Source organism: Pararge aegeria, chromosome 14, assembly GCF_905163445.1.
Source record: "Pararge aegeria chromosome 14, ilParAegt1.1, whole genome shotgun sequence".
NCBI classification, from domain to species: Eukaryota; Metazoa; Arthropoda; class Insecta; order Lepidoptera; family Nymphalidae; genus Pararge; species Pararge aegeria.
Window position 1 is genome coordinate 12,561,626 of NC_053193.1, and position 15,858 is coordinate 12,577,483.

The 15,858-nt window shown below is 35.3% G+C and overlaps 1 protein-coding gene across 1 annotated transcript in view; it reads right to left on the reverse strand.

Moving 5' to 3' along the window:
- LOC120629642 (Down syndrome cell adhesion molecule-like protein Dscam2) overlaps positions 1-15,858 on the reverse strand; it is a 70,886-nt gene that overhangs the window by 41,763 nt on the left and 13,265 nt on the right. The window contains exon 3 of the mRNA XM_039898637.1: positions 1,889-2,034. Within this exon, the coding sequence (XP_039754571.1) occupies positions 1,889-2,034 (146 nt within the window). The remainder of the gene's footprint in view (positions 1-1,888; positions 2,035-15,858) is intronic.

Consider the following 15,858-nt stretch of genomic DNA (forward strand, 5'->3'; position numbering starts at 1 on the left):
GTATTTTTAATGATTAGCTTCTTAACCTCCTGAAAGTCTTCATTTGATTTAATAATGCATTTTGTTTATATTTTTTCCGTTCCATATTTCAATTTCTTATTTTTTATTTCAGTTTTTTATTTAAATTTTTTATCGAAATTTAAAGAATATGAAATTTGCTCTTAGTTGCGGCACTGCGAGGGTGTTCACCTTAGTTTAAATATGGTGACCTTTTAATACTGTATCAAAGATATATAAAGACATTAACCAAACTGAGAATAAATAAGTGTAACGATTAATAACGGATTATACATTACACACTGGAAAAGATATTTCTGTATATCCAACACATAAAGAGTTTATAATACCCTTCCCGTATTGGTATATTTAAATTATTCCTTGACTTAAAAACTATGGTTAGTTATGGATCCAAATTTCTAGCAGATTCTTTTTCAAATAGAAAAGGTGTTTGCAGCACCAGAATTTTCCTATTAAAGTTTGTACAGCTAAATTTAAACAGCACCGCTAAAGTTGAACAGAGTTCAGTTAATATTGTTACTGCCGAAGAATTTTCGTCAGCTTACAGCGAACAAAAAGAAACTTACCTTGTTCCAAACTCAGTCTAATGTCATTTTTTAATCCCTTAATTAAAAGTTTCTCCGTGCAAAAAACTCGGACGCTGGGGGCTGTTTTTCATTTTATTTCATATTTTCCCCGTTGTAACGGAAAGTTAATTGGTTCAGCTCGACTCAAAGTTGTAATTTGTTTTGCCCTCTTCTCGTACATCTGTTTGTTATAACAATCCGTTGTTTACATTTGGGCTATTATCATTGTATTTCAAATTAGCAAATGGTATATGCCAGTAATTGAATAAACCTTGTATATTTAAACCAACTTATTTTAAACCGAACGAACTTATTTGACGGCCGAGTGGCGCAGTGGGCAGCGACCCTGCTTTCTGAGTCCAAGGTCGTGGGTTCGATTCCCACAACTGGAAAATGTTTGTGTGATGAACATGACTGCTTTTCAGTGTCTGGGTGTTTATCTGTATTTTATAAGTATTTTTGTGTATTATATTCATAAAAAAATATTTATCAGCTATCTCAGTACCCATAACACAAGCTACGCTTACTTTGGGGCTAGATGGCGATGTGTGTATTGTCGTAGTATATTTATTTATTTAAAAAAAAAAAAACATCTGAACCTGACTATGCGTGGCTATAGCTCGGTTTTATGTTCGAGACGATATAATGAAAAGAGGGTACTTAGCCGAAGGGGTGTTAAAAGTAAAGAAAAGAAAAGATACGCAGTGACAACCAAAATATATTTAAAGTCATATGGGGGCTGGAGTTTTAACGGCAAGAGCAAAATTAAGTAATAGGTTGCACCTATTTACTGTTAACTTTTCTGTATGAGGACTCTTAAATTAGTTTGCGTTACAGCTTTGCCAGCAGAGTCAAATGAGTTAAAGGGATCGAAGAATAAGTTTTAACCAACTTCTATGGAATTTGCTTTGTTTGTATGCCTTTAGTTCCGTTTTAAAATTTATAATTATATTTTCAACCATTTCCTGGAACTTAATAGAGTTGAAGTTCTGTCATTTGAGTGCTTTTCAAGTATGTAATAATTATTTTTATTTATAAAAAATCAGAATCTGTCAAAAAGATTTGCGCTATTTTCTTAATTCTTGTTAAAAAATGTAAGCTCGAACGTGATTCGTTTTTTTTTTCTTTTGTTCCTGTCCCTTAGTTCCGAGGACAACAGCTGCGGTGGGTCCAGCCAGCCGAGCTCAATCCAGAAACCTAAAAGGCCATCATGATCGCCAAGTGACAAATAGCTAAATAGCTACCAGGATCACATAAGCACCAACCAGCTTATATATAAAATTATGTATGCATAACATGGTTACCTGGTTGCAACAGCATTGGTCTAGACAGCGTCACTCCAGCGCGGTTAGACGCCTTGCAGCGGAGAACAGCGCTACTGCCTCCACCCCCGGCATCCACTAGTGACCGCCGCGCTCCTACCACCAGACGACCGTCAGTGAGGACATGCCTGAGATAAAGAAAAGTTTTTATCATTGACTAGATGACCCGGTGACTTCAAACCACCTTAAGAAAACCTTCTATTAAAAGTAATCCGAGTTGGTAATTCCTGAAAAAAATATTTCTATATAGATTCTCACGATAATTTCTCTATTACAAAACTCTCCCGTACTCTTTTTGTAATGCAAATATAAATCAACTATACCTACGCATTATTGTTTTATCTATTATATTATATCTATATATCTGTTGCCAGCTATAGGATAGGCCAAAGATTATGATGGCATTAGTACCATCATCATCATATTATGAAACCATTACCAGCCTACTACAGGGCACGGGTCACCTCCCACAAGCCTTCCACGCTGGCCCAGCACAGATTGGTGAATTCCACACGCCTATAAGAACACTATGGGGCAATCTCAAGTTTGCAGGTTTCCTCAAGGTATTTTCCTTCACCGTCGAAGTGAGTGTTATTTTCATTACTTAAAACGCACATAACTTAGAAAAGTTTGGATTCGAACTCGGCCCTCCGAAATTGAAGCCGATGTCTACCACTAGGCTTTCAATGAAATTTGTACAATAAATTATAATCTATTGTATAAATTTCATCTTTTTATAACATTATCGCACAAGTACTATAAAATAGAAGACAACAAAAATTTACAACCACAATAAAGAAAGCTAATTCACAGCAGACATCCATAAATCGTAGTTGTGGCGGAGTATTTATTGCAAAAACAACCATCAAAACTTTGATTTAAGCGTGGAAATGGACGATGGTTAATAGTTATAGTCTCTGTGCCATTAATGGCTTTACTCCTAACTACATCTGTTAATATCCGAGAGAGCTAAGTAAAGTTAAAAGCCAAACTTATTATGTCATACATTCGTGTATGTAAGGCATACGTGTCATAATATATTCGTGTATAATAGGCATTCTAATCGGGTATGATTTTCTGTTAAATTCTAAACTTATTTGTGACATACATTCTTATATGTTAGGCATACGTGTCATAATATATTCATGTATGATAAGGTTTCTAATCAGGTATGATTTTCTGTTGAATTCTAAACTTATTTGTGACATACATTCGTGCATGTTAGGCATACGTGTCATAATATATTCGTGTATGATTGGCATTCTAATCAGGTATGATTTCCTGTGAAATTCTAATCGTAAAACACTCTTGTAAATATCATCGCAGAAACACAAGTTGGTCTGAAGACAACACCATCAATTTATTAAAGTAGAATTATTTAAATGTGGTTGAACCTCTTATTTTTGGGGTTGACAATGATAAATTTATGTATGTCGTATACTTGACAATGTTTTTGAATTACATATTAGAATTTTTTTACAAAAAATAATGATGAGAGCTACCAAATGTGGTTGGAAGAACTTATGCTATTAACAATTTTTCAACCGACTTAAAAAAAGGAACCTTCTGTTCTCATTTCGACTATGTATTAATTTTTAATTCACTCAAAGAACATCCTGCAACGTCATCCTGAGGCGTAGGTGTTAAGCCTGTAATTTCACAAACATCCGCCCTTCAGACCGGAACAACGGCAGCTTAGCGCGGCAGAAATAAACTTGGTGGAAGTACTTACCCGGACAAAAAACCTCTACCACAACACTTGAGTCTTGTGCAGTGTCTTACGCCATCGGTTGCCTGGAAGAGATCGCTATGTAGCGATAATGCCGCCTAATTGTATACTTCGAGTAAAAAAGTTTATTTTTTATATAATTTTTCCTGTATAATTTTTCCTGTGTCATTCATTCATTCACTTTCGCATTAGTACATACATATTGTAACATATTGGTTAAACCTAATATTACCTCTATTTTGAGTTGCACAGTCAATTGGAATCATATCGGAAGAAAAAACGATTATGGCGACAGTTGACTCACGAGCACGTGATCCAGCGTCTTCCCAAGATAATCGACTTGTGCACGTGTACAACGTTTTTCTTAACGTGACAGACAGTTTATGGAATTGAAAATGTGTTCCTGTCATCGATTCACTGAGTTTTAGCCTATTCATTTATACTGAACAGGGACAGTGAATTATTCTGTCGTGTATTATATACCTATCTTATCTTAATATATATAAATCTCCTGTCACGATGTTTGTCCGCGATGGACTCCTAAACTACTTAACCGATTTTGAATTAAATGGGCACACCGTGAGCAGTCTGGTCCAACTTAAGAGATAGGATAGCTTAGATCTTTAATTATAGTCGCAATTTTATTTTACTGCAAATTATTTGTCTCTAATTAATTGACAGTCACATGTTATATATATATACTACTATAATCATTTAAGGCTTAGCGATACTGAATACTTTAAAAACAAAATCAAACGCAGACGAAGTCGCGGGCAACAGCTAGTATATTATATATATATATATATATATAATATCCGTAACTTAGTGAACAATACTAACTCCTTTATTACTAAGATGGTAGCGGGCTAACCTGTTAAGGATATGGTAGTTACAATTTGTATCCCTAATCGGTTTCTACGCAGCACCGAACGAGATCGGCTTAAAAGCTTGGCGGCACGTCTTTGTCCGTATCGTGGTAGCCACGTCCAAAGCCTCTCACTAGGCCAGACAGAGAAAATTCAGAAAATATAAATTCCAAAACTGTCCCTGCCGGGGATCGAGGCCGGGACCTCCCACTCATTAGAACAAAGCGCTCACCACTATGCCAGCGAGTTCGTCGTTATATTTTATTTTGTAGCGGTTTCTTTAATAATAATAATAAAATCTTTATTTTGGACTAGGTCCATTCCATGTTAGTTATATATCTTAACCTTAATTATTGCTTAACTACTAAATCACAATGTTTAAAAAATAACTTGAAACCGTGACAGTCGTGTGCAACCTGTCCCAGCACCTCCAGAGTGAGCCGTTCTGCTTATATTTTTTTTTATTCGTCTACAAGTTAGTCCTTGACTGCAATCTCACCTGCAGTCTAGGATGGTAGCGGGCTAACCTGTTAGGGAGTATGGTAGTCATACCCCTAATCGGTTTCTACGAGACATCCCACCGGAACACTCAATTACTTAGCGGCACGTCTTTGTTTTTAGCGTGGTAACTAGCGTCGGCCCAAGCCTCCCACCAGACACCAAAGCCTCCCACCATTAGACTTGTGAATATCCTGCGGAGGGTGCTGGTCCTGCTCACAAGACTGTTCATTATAGACGCACCACGCTTGCGGATGATCGCGTGAAAATCATCCACACACGTTTAATAACTTAAACGACGATATTTTATTATAAATGTGTAACTTTGGTGAATCCGCAAGTTAATTTTTCATTCTCCCCTCGTTCATTTCATTACAAACTCTTGAAATTAGGTCACATCAATAAAGGCTCTACTCGAACTAGCGTCTCTATTTGTGTTCCTGAGAACGGTCACGTGCCAAAGTTATTCTAACTCATAATGTGGTAAAATCACCGCTCATTTATGAACTAGACATTTTAGTCGACACGACGTCGTAATTAAAATTTGTTACGTCGTGACTTCGTCCACGTTCTACGATTGTTTAACAATCTTACGGATGCCATTAATATTGTCCTGGGATAAATAGCATCCATACCCATCTCTAGGATCTTTATATAATATGCTAAATTTCACCAGACCAGGACCGTGTGTACAGACCAGGACAGACCAGTACATAGAAAATAAGCAAACAGACGCACTTATGCATTTATAATATAAGAATTGATTTGAACTGGCTGAAATAGAAAGATGTTCTCTATTCAACTCATAGGGCGTATGGTAGGTAACGTAGGTAACGTATTCTCTCTCTATTCAACGAATCAAACATTCGCAAAACATTTTCTTGGCCGCATATAAAGACTAAATTTATACTACTTTCTTCATTTTACGATTGAAATTAAAATTAAAAATTCATTTATTTGAAGTAGAGTTACTATATAAGAATTTTTGAAAGAAAATCTGTGTGTTTGTAGTGAATCTGCCACCTGTTCGGATAGCAGATTCTACCGAAAAGATGCCGGCTATACACTCGGTTGTTCTTTTCCAATTGCTGCGTCTAAACAGCCTATGTTTAGCTATCCTTTTACTGCCTCGTATGATTAGCGGTTAGCATGTTCGACTGCAGATCGCGATGTCCTGGGTTCGATCCCCCGGTCCCCGGATCCCCGGATTTCATCAAGAAATTCTTAGTACCAGCCCGAAGTTTTGGAAATTGGCGGTGATTCAACTCCGTGCCTCGGAGAGTACATGAAGCAGTCGGTCGTGCGCCTGATCTCTTTCCGGTCTTGACAGAGCTGCCGTCCTATCGGACTATAAGAGTGAGGAAAAAGAGAATGCACCTGAGCTTGCGCACAAACTTGTCAACTGTAATATCACCCGAAGATCCGGAGTCAGGGAAACTGTTGCTGTTTCCTTACACTGGGCTAAAGAATGGTATAGTAGTTTGTTATCGAATACTACATCCGCCAATTTTGGCAAAAAAATACAAATTTTCCGAAACCGAACCGAAGGCTTGGACAGAATAATAAATTCATACTATTGCAATAGTTGTCATGAAGTCGTAACACAACGCGAACAAGTTTCCCGGGACTCCAATCCCAGCCAATTTATTAGCGGCGACCGGGTAAGTCAAATTAGTTACGCCACATATCATTCGTGACTTGGAATAGTTTGCTTGAACTTTAAGATGATTGGCCATATCTCAAGCAAATAGGGGAACTATTTAATTGAATTTTAATATAAAGCACTTTCCAATATTTTGAAAAAAACTAACTGTTGCCCGCATTTATTACGGCTTTCTACCAACCATGTGGGAAACGTTGTTTTTCCTGAGATAAAAAGTAGCCTATTTTACTCTCTCTTCTTTATACTAACTTAATGTCAAAAATCTAGCCGATAGGTCGCTTATTTAGGTCTTAAAGTAAAGACGAGCAAACACACTTTCGCATTTGTAATGTTAGTATGGATTATATGGAAAACTATTGGACAGCGTGTGATTACACAATATTATATGTAAGGTTTATTTCATTATGACACTGATTTTCGTGCCTAGATATAGTGGAAGGACGAAAATTTTGCTTGGATGACGACTGAGGCCTCTGATTAAAACAATTAATCAACTATAAATAATAATAAATAAATATACTACGACAATACACACATCGCCATCTAGCCCCAAAGTAAGCGTAGCTTGTGTTATGGGTACTGAGATAGCTGATGAATATTTTTTTATGAATATAATACACATAAATACTTATAATATACAGATAAACACCCAGACACTGAAAAACATTCATGTTCATCACATAAACACTCTCCAGTTGTGGGAATCGAACCCACGGCCTTGGACTCGGAAAGCAGGGTCGCTCCCCACTGCGCCACTCGGCCGTCAAACTATGGAATACATTAGAAGAAATATTAAGATAATGATAATATTCAAATTATGTTATGAAACATACATTAAGTATACCCTTGAAGAATAAAAAAGACGTATCTGTTTCTAACTTTTCTCTTTAGGGGTTCTCGGTAAAAGCCGGCTTTGTAACACACAAAGTAATATTTAAACTTCGCATCGCTACTAACTGAAACCTCATCAAAGTAAAACTTTATTGCGTTTCTAAAAAGCGATAAAACACTGAAGGGAATGGAATTTGAGTACAAACGTTATTCCTTTTCTAAATTTTATTGACTTTACAAAAGTTTTTTAAATATTATCACATTCACATTGCATTATCATATTGCAATATCCCGTTTCCACAATAATTTTCTTCATTCATTAAGGTTTGTCTGGTTTGTTTGATAAGACTAAGACCGCCTTTGCGCATTTCTATTTTTCTTGTATTTCTATTTTCAATATATATTATCTTTATCTCTCAATTAAATAAATTAAGTAAATATACTACGACAATACACACATCGCCATCTATTTCCAAAGTAAGCGTAGCTTGTGTTATGGACACATAGATAACTGATTTTTATTTTTTATGAATAATATACATAAATACTTATAATAGTACTAAACTATTATATAGATCAACACCCAGATACTGAAAACATTTATGTTCATCACACTAACATTTTCCAGTTGTGAGAATCGAACCCACGGCCTTGGAATCAGAAAGCAGGGTCGCTGCCTACTGCGCCAATCGGCCGTCAATAGTGTGTGTAACTTGTAGGATTTCTGCAATAAAATTGTACTTTCTAGTGTGCGTCATATATTTTATTCGGAAGAATATTGACGTCAACTAGCTCACTATATTGGAAATAATCTTGTTTGGTTTTTTTCATCTTTTCATCACTTTTAATTAATTTTATATAAAGGTCAGTTCTAAAATTCACTGCGAGTTAGACCTTGACTGTTATCTCACCTAGTGGTAAGTGATGATGCAGTCTGATATGGTAATGGGCCAACCTGTTATGGGTACCTTTTGTAGTTATATTATACCCTATTACTCCCTTTCAACGCGGTATCATATCTAAGGCTGAATCGCTTAGCGGCATGTCCTTGTCGTTTGGGTGGTCACTAGCCAAGGCCGAAACAGACCAGACCCGATGAAGTTTAGAAATAGCCTCTCAGACCTCTCGGACTCAGTGATTTACACGGTGGCGGGAGGTAACCAAAATGAGAAATTATCCACGTTTCCACGGTGGAATTGATATTCTTTCTATCGTTCCACATATTGATGACAAAAGCACTCCACATAATTTCAGTTTATCGTCTATCTCTACAGTTTTGAGATTTTTTGTAGAGAAATTTAAGGTTTAAACCCTTCTAACTCCTAAACTACTAAACTAAAAAAAATCAAAGCATTCGACTCAAATAAAACAGCCACAGGTAGTTCAAAATATTCGAAAAGTTTGTTTTCGGGCTCAAATTTTTAAATACACGGCAATATAGCAGTAACAAAGTTTCTGTGACTGCACGCTTTATGCTATGAAGCTTCAACTTTTTAAAATATAAATAAACTGACAGACTGACATGATTAAAAAAACTGGATTCATTTCCAGCAATATCTAATCAACGTAAATATACATATTACTGCTTTATTACCTAGTAGCTGTTGTCCGCGGCTTCGTCCGCGTTTTTTATTTTGGTTTTTATGGAACCTTTTTATTTCCCTGGGTAAAAGTATCCTATATCAATCTCAAAGATGCAAGATGGGTTGAGCTTGATGCCGTACAGTATCAAAGGTTTTTAAATACCCCGAGAACATTACACGAGAGCTTTTCTTTTCCGGGATCAAAATATTATCCTATTGTCAACCTTAGTATGCGAGTTATATTATATTATATGCCAAATGGCATCAAGATCAGTGGAGTGGTTAAGCCAAAGTGGTTAGGTAACAAAGAAACCAACAAACTTTCGCATTTATTAGTATGGACACCAAATTGTTATTGTCCCATAATAATAAAACAATACCGCCCCTTTCTGAGGTGTTGATTCTACGGAGAACTGTCAAAAGGGAAAACTATATAGTTGTACCAATTCTTTGTACATTCATTAATCACTAAAGTAAAATAAATGATGAGTGCTATCCTTTATTGCATGGAATATTTTCAAAAGGATGGCATTATTTTAAGACTTGCCAATTGTTTAGTTTGTTAAAAGATTCGGGTAGAACCTGATCGGAACTTCTTGAATTACCTTTCACATATATTTTATATCCAAAATGTGGGTGGGACAGGTACATATAGTACCTGATTTTAAACGTATATTAAGAATGACTTTCCTGAACAGACAATTTCATTACTTAAGCCTACTTTTAAATCAAACGTTTTAAAAGATGGGTTAACTTTAATTATTAATCAAACTCTTAAGCGTCGTATGAATTGAAAATAGACCTTCTAAAGTCAATAAATACTTTTGTAACATGATCAAATTTCGTTACGTACTAAAAAATCGTAAAAGGCGGACAACAATTTAGTCTGAAATATGATCAAGAATAAATACTTTTTCGCTCTTAAGAACTACATATTAGATTAATAATGGCTTAAGTTATTTCTTTACAAATATTAATAATAACCTATCTTTATTTTAAATTTTAATTTTAATTTAATATTACTTATCAATCTGTTGTAATAGCTTAATTCATATTTACATTATCATTTTTAATAGTTTTTAGTTTAATACTTATTTTAGTTTTTAGTTTTTAGTTTTTATAACTTGACAGGAGATATTAACGATAATGAATACACCTAAAACTCATTATTGTAATGGCACTAGACAGAATTTGTAATTCAAGCACAAATTTCTTTTTTTTATGAATGTTGATGTTAATGTTGTTGTATTAATTGCTGGTGTGTCTTATGAATAAATAAATAAACTTTTATTACCAGCGTTAAGACAACAAACATCTCATCGACAAGTTGGATAAAACCATTTAAACTTCCGAATAATATGTGGCTAGTAATTAATTCTCCATGCGGCATCCCGCTGACAAATTGTAACTGAGTTTGGATCAAATTGTTTAGCACTAAATGAACCGAAAAGCGCTATTTAGATAACTTCCGATAGCATTCCGTCCCAAGCGTTCTCGATTACCCAGGGAATGAGCCCTAAAGTACGTCCAATAAATTCCAGTGGCCTACCTGTGGGCCAGTAAGATTCCTGCCCTTGGCATTAATGCCAATGTTGTGCTTTCTATAACGGCATAGTTATATCTGTACTACCAGCACCCTGGAATGTGGCAAGTAATTATGTAGTACAAGTAAATAAATCATTCATTCATTCAAGTAATTTTCCACAAAATTACTGTGGACCACTAGAAACACTTAAAGTTCTTAAGGAATTTCTAGATGACATTTGGTATCTCATTGGTTGGAGAGTGTTAAAGTAGGAACGCAACAAAAAGAAAGGAATAAATAAAAGAGCGAATACTCTTTCATTTCATGCTTTTTTTTCTTCACTGTTTGTTTAACTGCTAGCTTCTTAAGCTCACTCGTGGATTGCCTTTAAAAATTCAATTTACCCTATCACTATGTACAGACAGTAAGTAATAAATAAATGATAATAAATAAACTAGGACAATACACACATCGCCATCTAGCCCCAAAGTAAACGTAGCTTGCGTTATGGGTACTAAGATGATAGATGAATAATTTTATGCTATTCATAAAAATATTCATAAATAATTAGAATATACACACCCACGTACACGCACACGCACACGCACACGCTCACGCACACGCACACGCTCACGCACACACACACGCCTACCCCCACGCACACGCCCACGCACACAGTAATTTACTACACTATTAATTACCCGCAAAATTGTAAACCTTTAGATTTCAAATACGTATTGTATTTAAGATACGTATTGAGTATTGAATTGTATTTTTACTACTTTATACTTAAGAACCCATAGCAGATCAAGGGCTCTTTTAAATAATTTGCTACGGCCCCGCGCTTGCTTAATCAGGCACAGACGGTAGTAGTTCCCCGGACGAGCTCTGTCACAAAAAGCTCTTCTTCTACTTGTTTTTCTAGTATTGTTTGTTTAAAATAAACATATATAAATATATATGTTTATTAAATATATATGTTTATTTTATTATATATATTTATTTATTTTATAGATTTTTATGTTATAGTATATAGTATTTTTTTTTGTGTATTTTCCATTGTTAGCACTGTCCCTCTTTCAAGTTTTCTATTATTACTTTCACCAAGGGTTGTCTGTAAGAGATTGCTTTTGCAATAAGACCGCCTTTACACACAACTGTATTTAACTTTATTTTTTTTTAATTTTACTTATTTTTTTCTTTTCTTGTATTGTTTCTAAGTATGTGCAATAAAGTATTCTAAATAAATAAAATAAAGTTACTTTACCTATATTTTTGAAAGGTTGTAAGAATCACGTAACAATTACTTCGGAAGTTTGTTTCAAACCATATAATGAACAGTCACGTACGTGAGGAAAGAAAGGAAAGTTACGTATCATAAGAAGGGTTATTAATATCGAACGCTGATAGCTGCAATCTTCTTATCTACGGTAAGTACCTGAGCTTATAGTTCGTATATTCATGCCTACCCACGCCGGAATTTTCTTGTCTATTACCCTTAAAAGGCAGGAAGCCTTTTCATAAACCCTACCCGTTAGGCCAAAGAGGCCGTGTCTTTTATACCTTCTGTGAGACGCTTAGAAATCGAAGTAGGTCAAACATCACACGTAGCCTCAATCACAATTACAAAGTTTTAGCCTATATCATAATTAGTTTGAAATCACTGGAGTCGCACAAAATGGTAGTAAATAATAACTATTATCTGTATCTATGAACTGTTATTAGCTTTATCCAAAGTTTTATAAAAAAAATCTTGTGTATTGTGGAATTGGTCCTTCGGAAATAGCTCAATATTTAGAGTATTTGGAGAACGTTTTGTTTTAATAAATCAATATCTATGAAGAAAGAAAGGAGCACTCTATTATTATTAAAGAGGTTGTTTATTTGTTTTGATGAGCTCCCTGGCCCAGCGAGGGGCACTGTAGTTTTAAGCTGGAGGTTCCGGGTTCGATTCCCGGTGGAGGCAATTATAATTGAAATATATAATTTCTGAATTTTCGCTGGTCTAGTCTGGTGGGAGGCTTCGGCCGTGGCAAGTTACTACCCTACCGACTAAGACGTACCGCTAAGCGATTTAGCGTTCCGGTACGATGTCATAGAAACTTACAAGGTGTATGGTTTTCTAGTTGTATCAAAAAGTTTTGGCTAGTGACGATATATAACTGAATCCTTGTACTAATATTATAACTGCGAGAGTATATCTGTTTGGTTGTTTGTCACATATGTTCACCTCGACCGCTTAACCTACCTTAATGAATTAAATGAAGCATCCTGGATTTACTAAAATAGCATTTTATCTACGTCCTTATGTGACAGAACACGTTCGAGGAAGCATGCTCTGCCGCTGCTAATTTCTGCCGTCGAGCAATATTGTGTTTCAGTTTGAAAGGTCTGTGTAATTCCAGGCACTTGAGGCTTAACGGCTCAGGTTGAACGGCTCAAGGTGTTACTATATAGCACTACTAGCTGTTTCCCGCGACCTCGTCTGCGTTCGATTTTGTTTTTTGATGTGGCATTTTAAATTTAGTTGTAGATCTAAAAATTTTAAAGTATTCAGTATCACTAAGCCTTAAATGAGGGGATTGCTGCTGTTCGCTGAGGAGTTCTGTCTTCTATCTCCAATCACAGTTTGGGCAAAATTAAACACATATTATAACCTCTATAGTACAAAAATAATAATTTAAATCGGTTATAATTTGTCGGAGTTATGGTGTAAAATCGTCAAACACTCATCCCCTCTACCAAAGGAGCCGAGCTTAATGTGGGGGTAAAAAGTATCTTATATTACTTCTAACACTTCCAAGAATATGTGTACAAAGTTTCATGAGGATCGGTTAAGTAGTTTTTGCGTGAAATCGTGCGTGCGTGAAGCGTAACAAACAAACTTACATTGACATTTATAATATTAGTAGGGATACTGGAAAGAAATAACGTAGCTAGGAACTAGCATCATTACTTGCAATCTTCAGCGAGTGGACTTGTCATCGAACGAAACACTAAAAACAAGTCATCCGATAAAAAAGCAGCTGACAAACCTCCAAACACCAAAACCACTTTTGAAAATAAGCTTTATTTTTCAAGAAGCAAAGAGAGCAATATGATCGCACAGTTGCAAACTTACATTATTACAGCGAATAAACTTCCCAAAGTGTTCACAAAGTGTAAAATATTGTTTTATCAGAAACGAAACAAAGTTACGAGTAGATACACTTGCAACATTGTTTTATCATAGTAACCCGCAAACAATATCAGCTTTCGTAGCATCGTGATCATTATTGTACCATTTCTTATTGAATAACAAGATATTTTTCGCGAGTACTTGTTAATGTAGTCAGTAAGTAGTTTGATAATAGTAGGTTATGACACTAGTGTGCTATGTCGATTAACGCACAAGCGTTTTTTTACTCTTTCGAAAATAAAACTGACTTTTATGTATATTCTCTTTACCTTTAATTCTTAAAACTATAAGTGAAAGTCTAGGTATACAATTCTCAAATGAATAACGACCAGTTGACGTTAACAATTTAACAGCGGGTGTTATGAAATAAATAGTTTAATTAGTTTAATTTTCATAAATAGATGTAGGCGGTGATAAAATATATTTGGCACTCTGCAACTTACTAGCATAGTTTTATTAAAAATGAGGGAAAAATGGGATATGGAAAGTCAAGTTTTTGCATTCCAAATAGGAAATAAACACCTGACATAAATATGTTTATAAGTATATTGCCTTTGCACAGTGATTTTACAAAATTATTAATAACTCTTTAAAAACAAATCTATGGTTATGCCGATTGGTTATTTGAAAATTGTCGTATCTTGATTTAACCAATTAACAATACATCAGTTTATTATAGTTATATTTATATATATATATATATATATATATATTTTATTTATATATTTGTAAAATTTTAAATCTTATTTATTGTACACCTCTTTTCTATATTTTTCCTTTTACGCCAGTAGCGATAAGGCCACCAAATTGTACTCTCTTGATATGTATTTATATCTCAACGACATCATCCGACGTTCTCTAGCTACCGCTCACGTACCAGCTGTATTAGAACCTATTGGTTTGGCGCGGAGTGATGGCAAGAGACCTGATGGTATGACGCTCATACCTTGGAGGCTTGGAAGGTCACTTCTGTGGGATGCAACTTGTGTTGATACCCTAGCTGCATGACACATCCAGGCCACTTCGTCAATGGTAGGTACGGCTGCTTCCAGTGCCGAGCAGGCCAAGAGGCGTAAATATGAAAACCTGGATAGCAGCTTCATTTTTGTGCCTTTTGGAGTAGAGACTTTGGGACCGTGGGGTCCGGAGGCAAGAGCCCTTTTCAAAGAATTATCGAAAAGGGTTATCGAGTCTACCGGTGATCCTAGAGCGGGTAGTTACCTTGGCCAACGAATTAGTTTGGCCATCCAAAGGGGCAATGCTGCCAGCATCTTAGGAACTGTGCCTCGCTGCGGTGGTTTCGAGGACGTTTTAGATTTTATTTAGTTTTTAAATAGTTTATTTTAGGTTATAGTTATGTATTAATAAAAATTATATTTTAGAGATAAACAAAATATTTATATCTCTGTAACTACCTATTTTTCTTTGGTGTACAATAAAAGTGTATTCATTCATTCATTAGTATGTACGGAACACTCAAGGGCGAATGTTTGAATTTCCGTTGCTGGATTTTCTTTCCTATGTGTAAATTTCTTTGCTGGACTGCTGCTTTCTTTTTTATTATTAAGAATTCTTATCATACATTTATAAAACTAAGTAAGTATTTTCGTCTTCTTGCCGTACATCGGCAATAAAAAGTCACCGTGTTTATTTATAAAAAAAAAATAACTTAAATTTGAGCTTATAAAGCATACTCTACATGCGACAATAACGTGATATTATTCACCACCAGTTGGCTTATGCTAAAATATTTAGCATGAATTTTAATATGCGGGACAGCGGCGAATATTTCCGAGCGTAAATTCGCAAATTTAAATTTTACGATGACACATGAAACTTCGAAATCTCTCCTAGTTTTTGAGCTCGTATTCGCAGCGCACTAAATAACGCTTGTTCGGAGGATGCACGTCAACCTCGATTTATGCTCTGCAGTGTATATATTACCTACCGTAAATCGTAAACATACAGATTAATTAGAGTCGTGAAGCTGATTTTTTTCTGATGGCTCTATTGTATGCGCCATTTATAAGGTTTAACTGCTTTAACTTAGGTGCTTTGTCTTTTCAATATTTTTATATA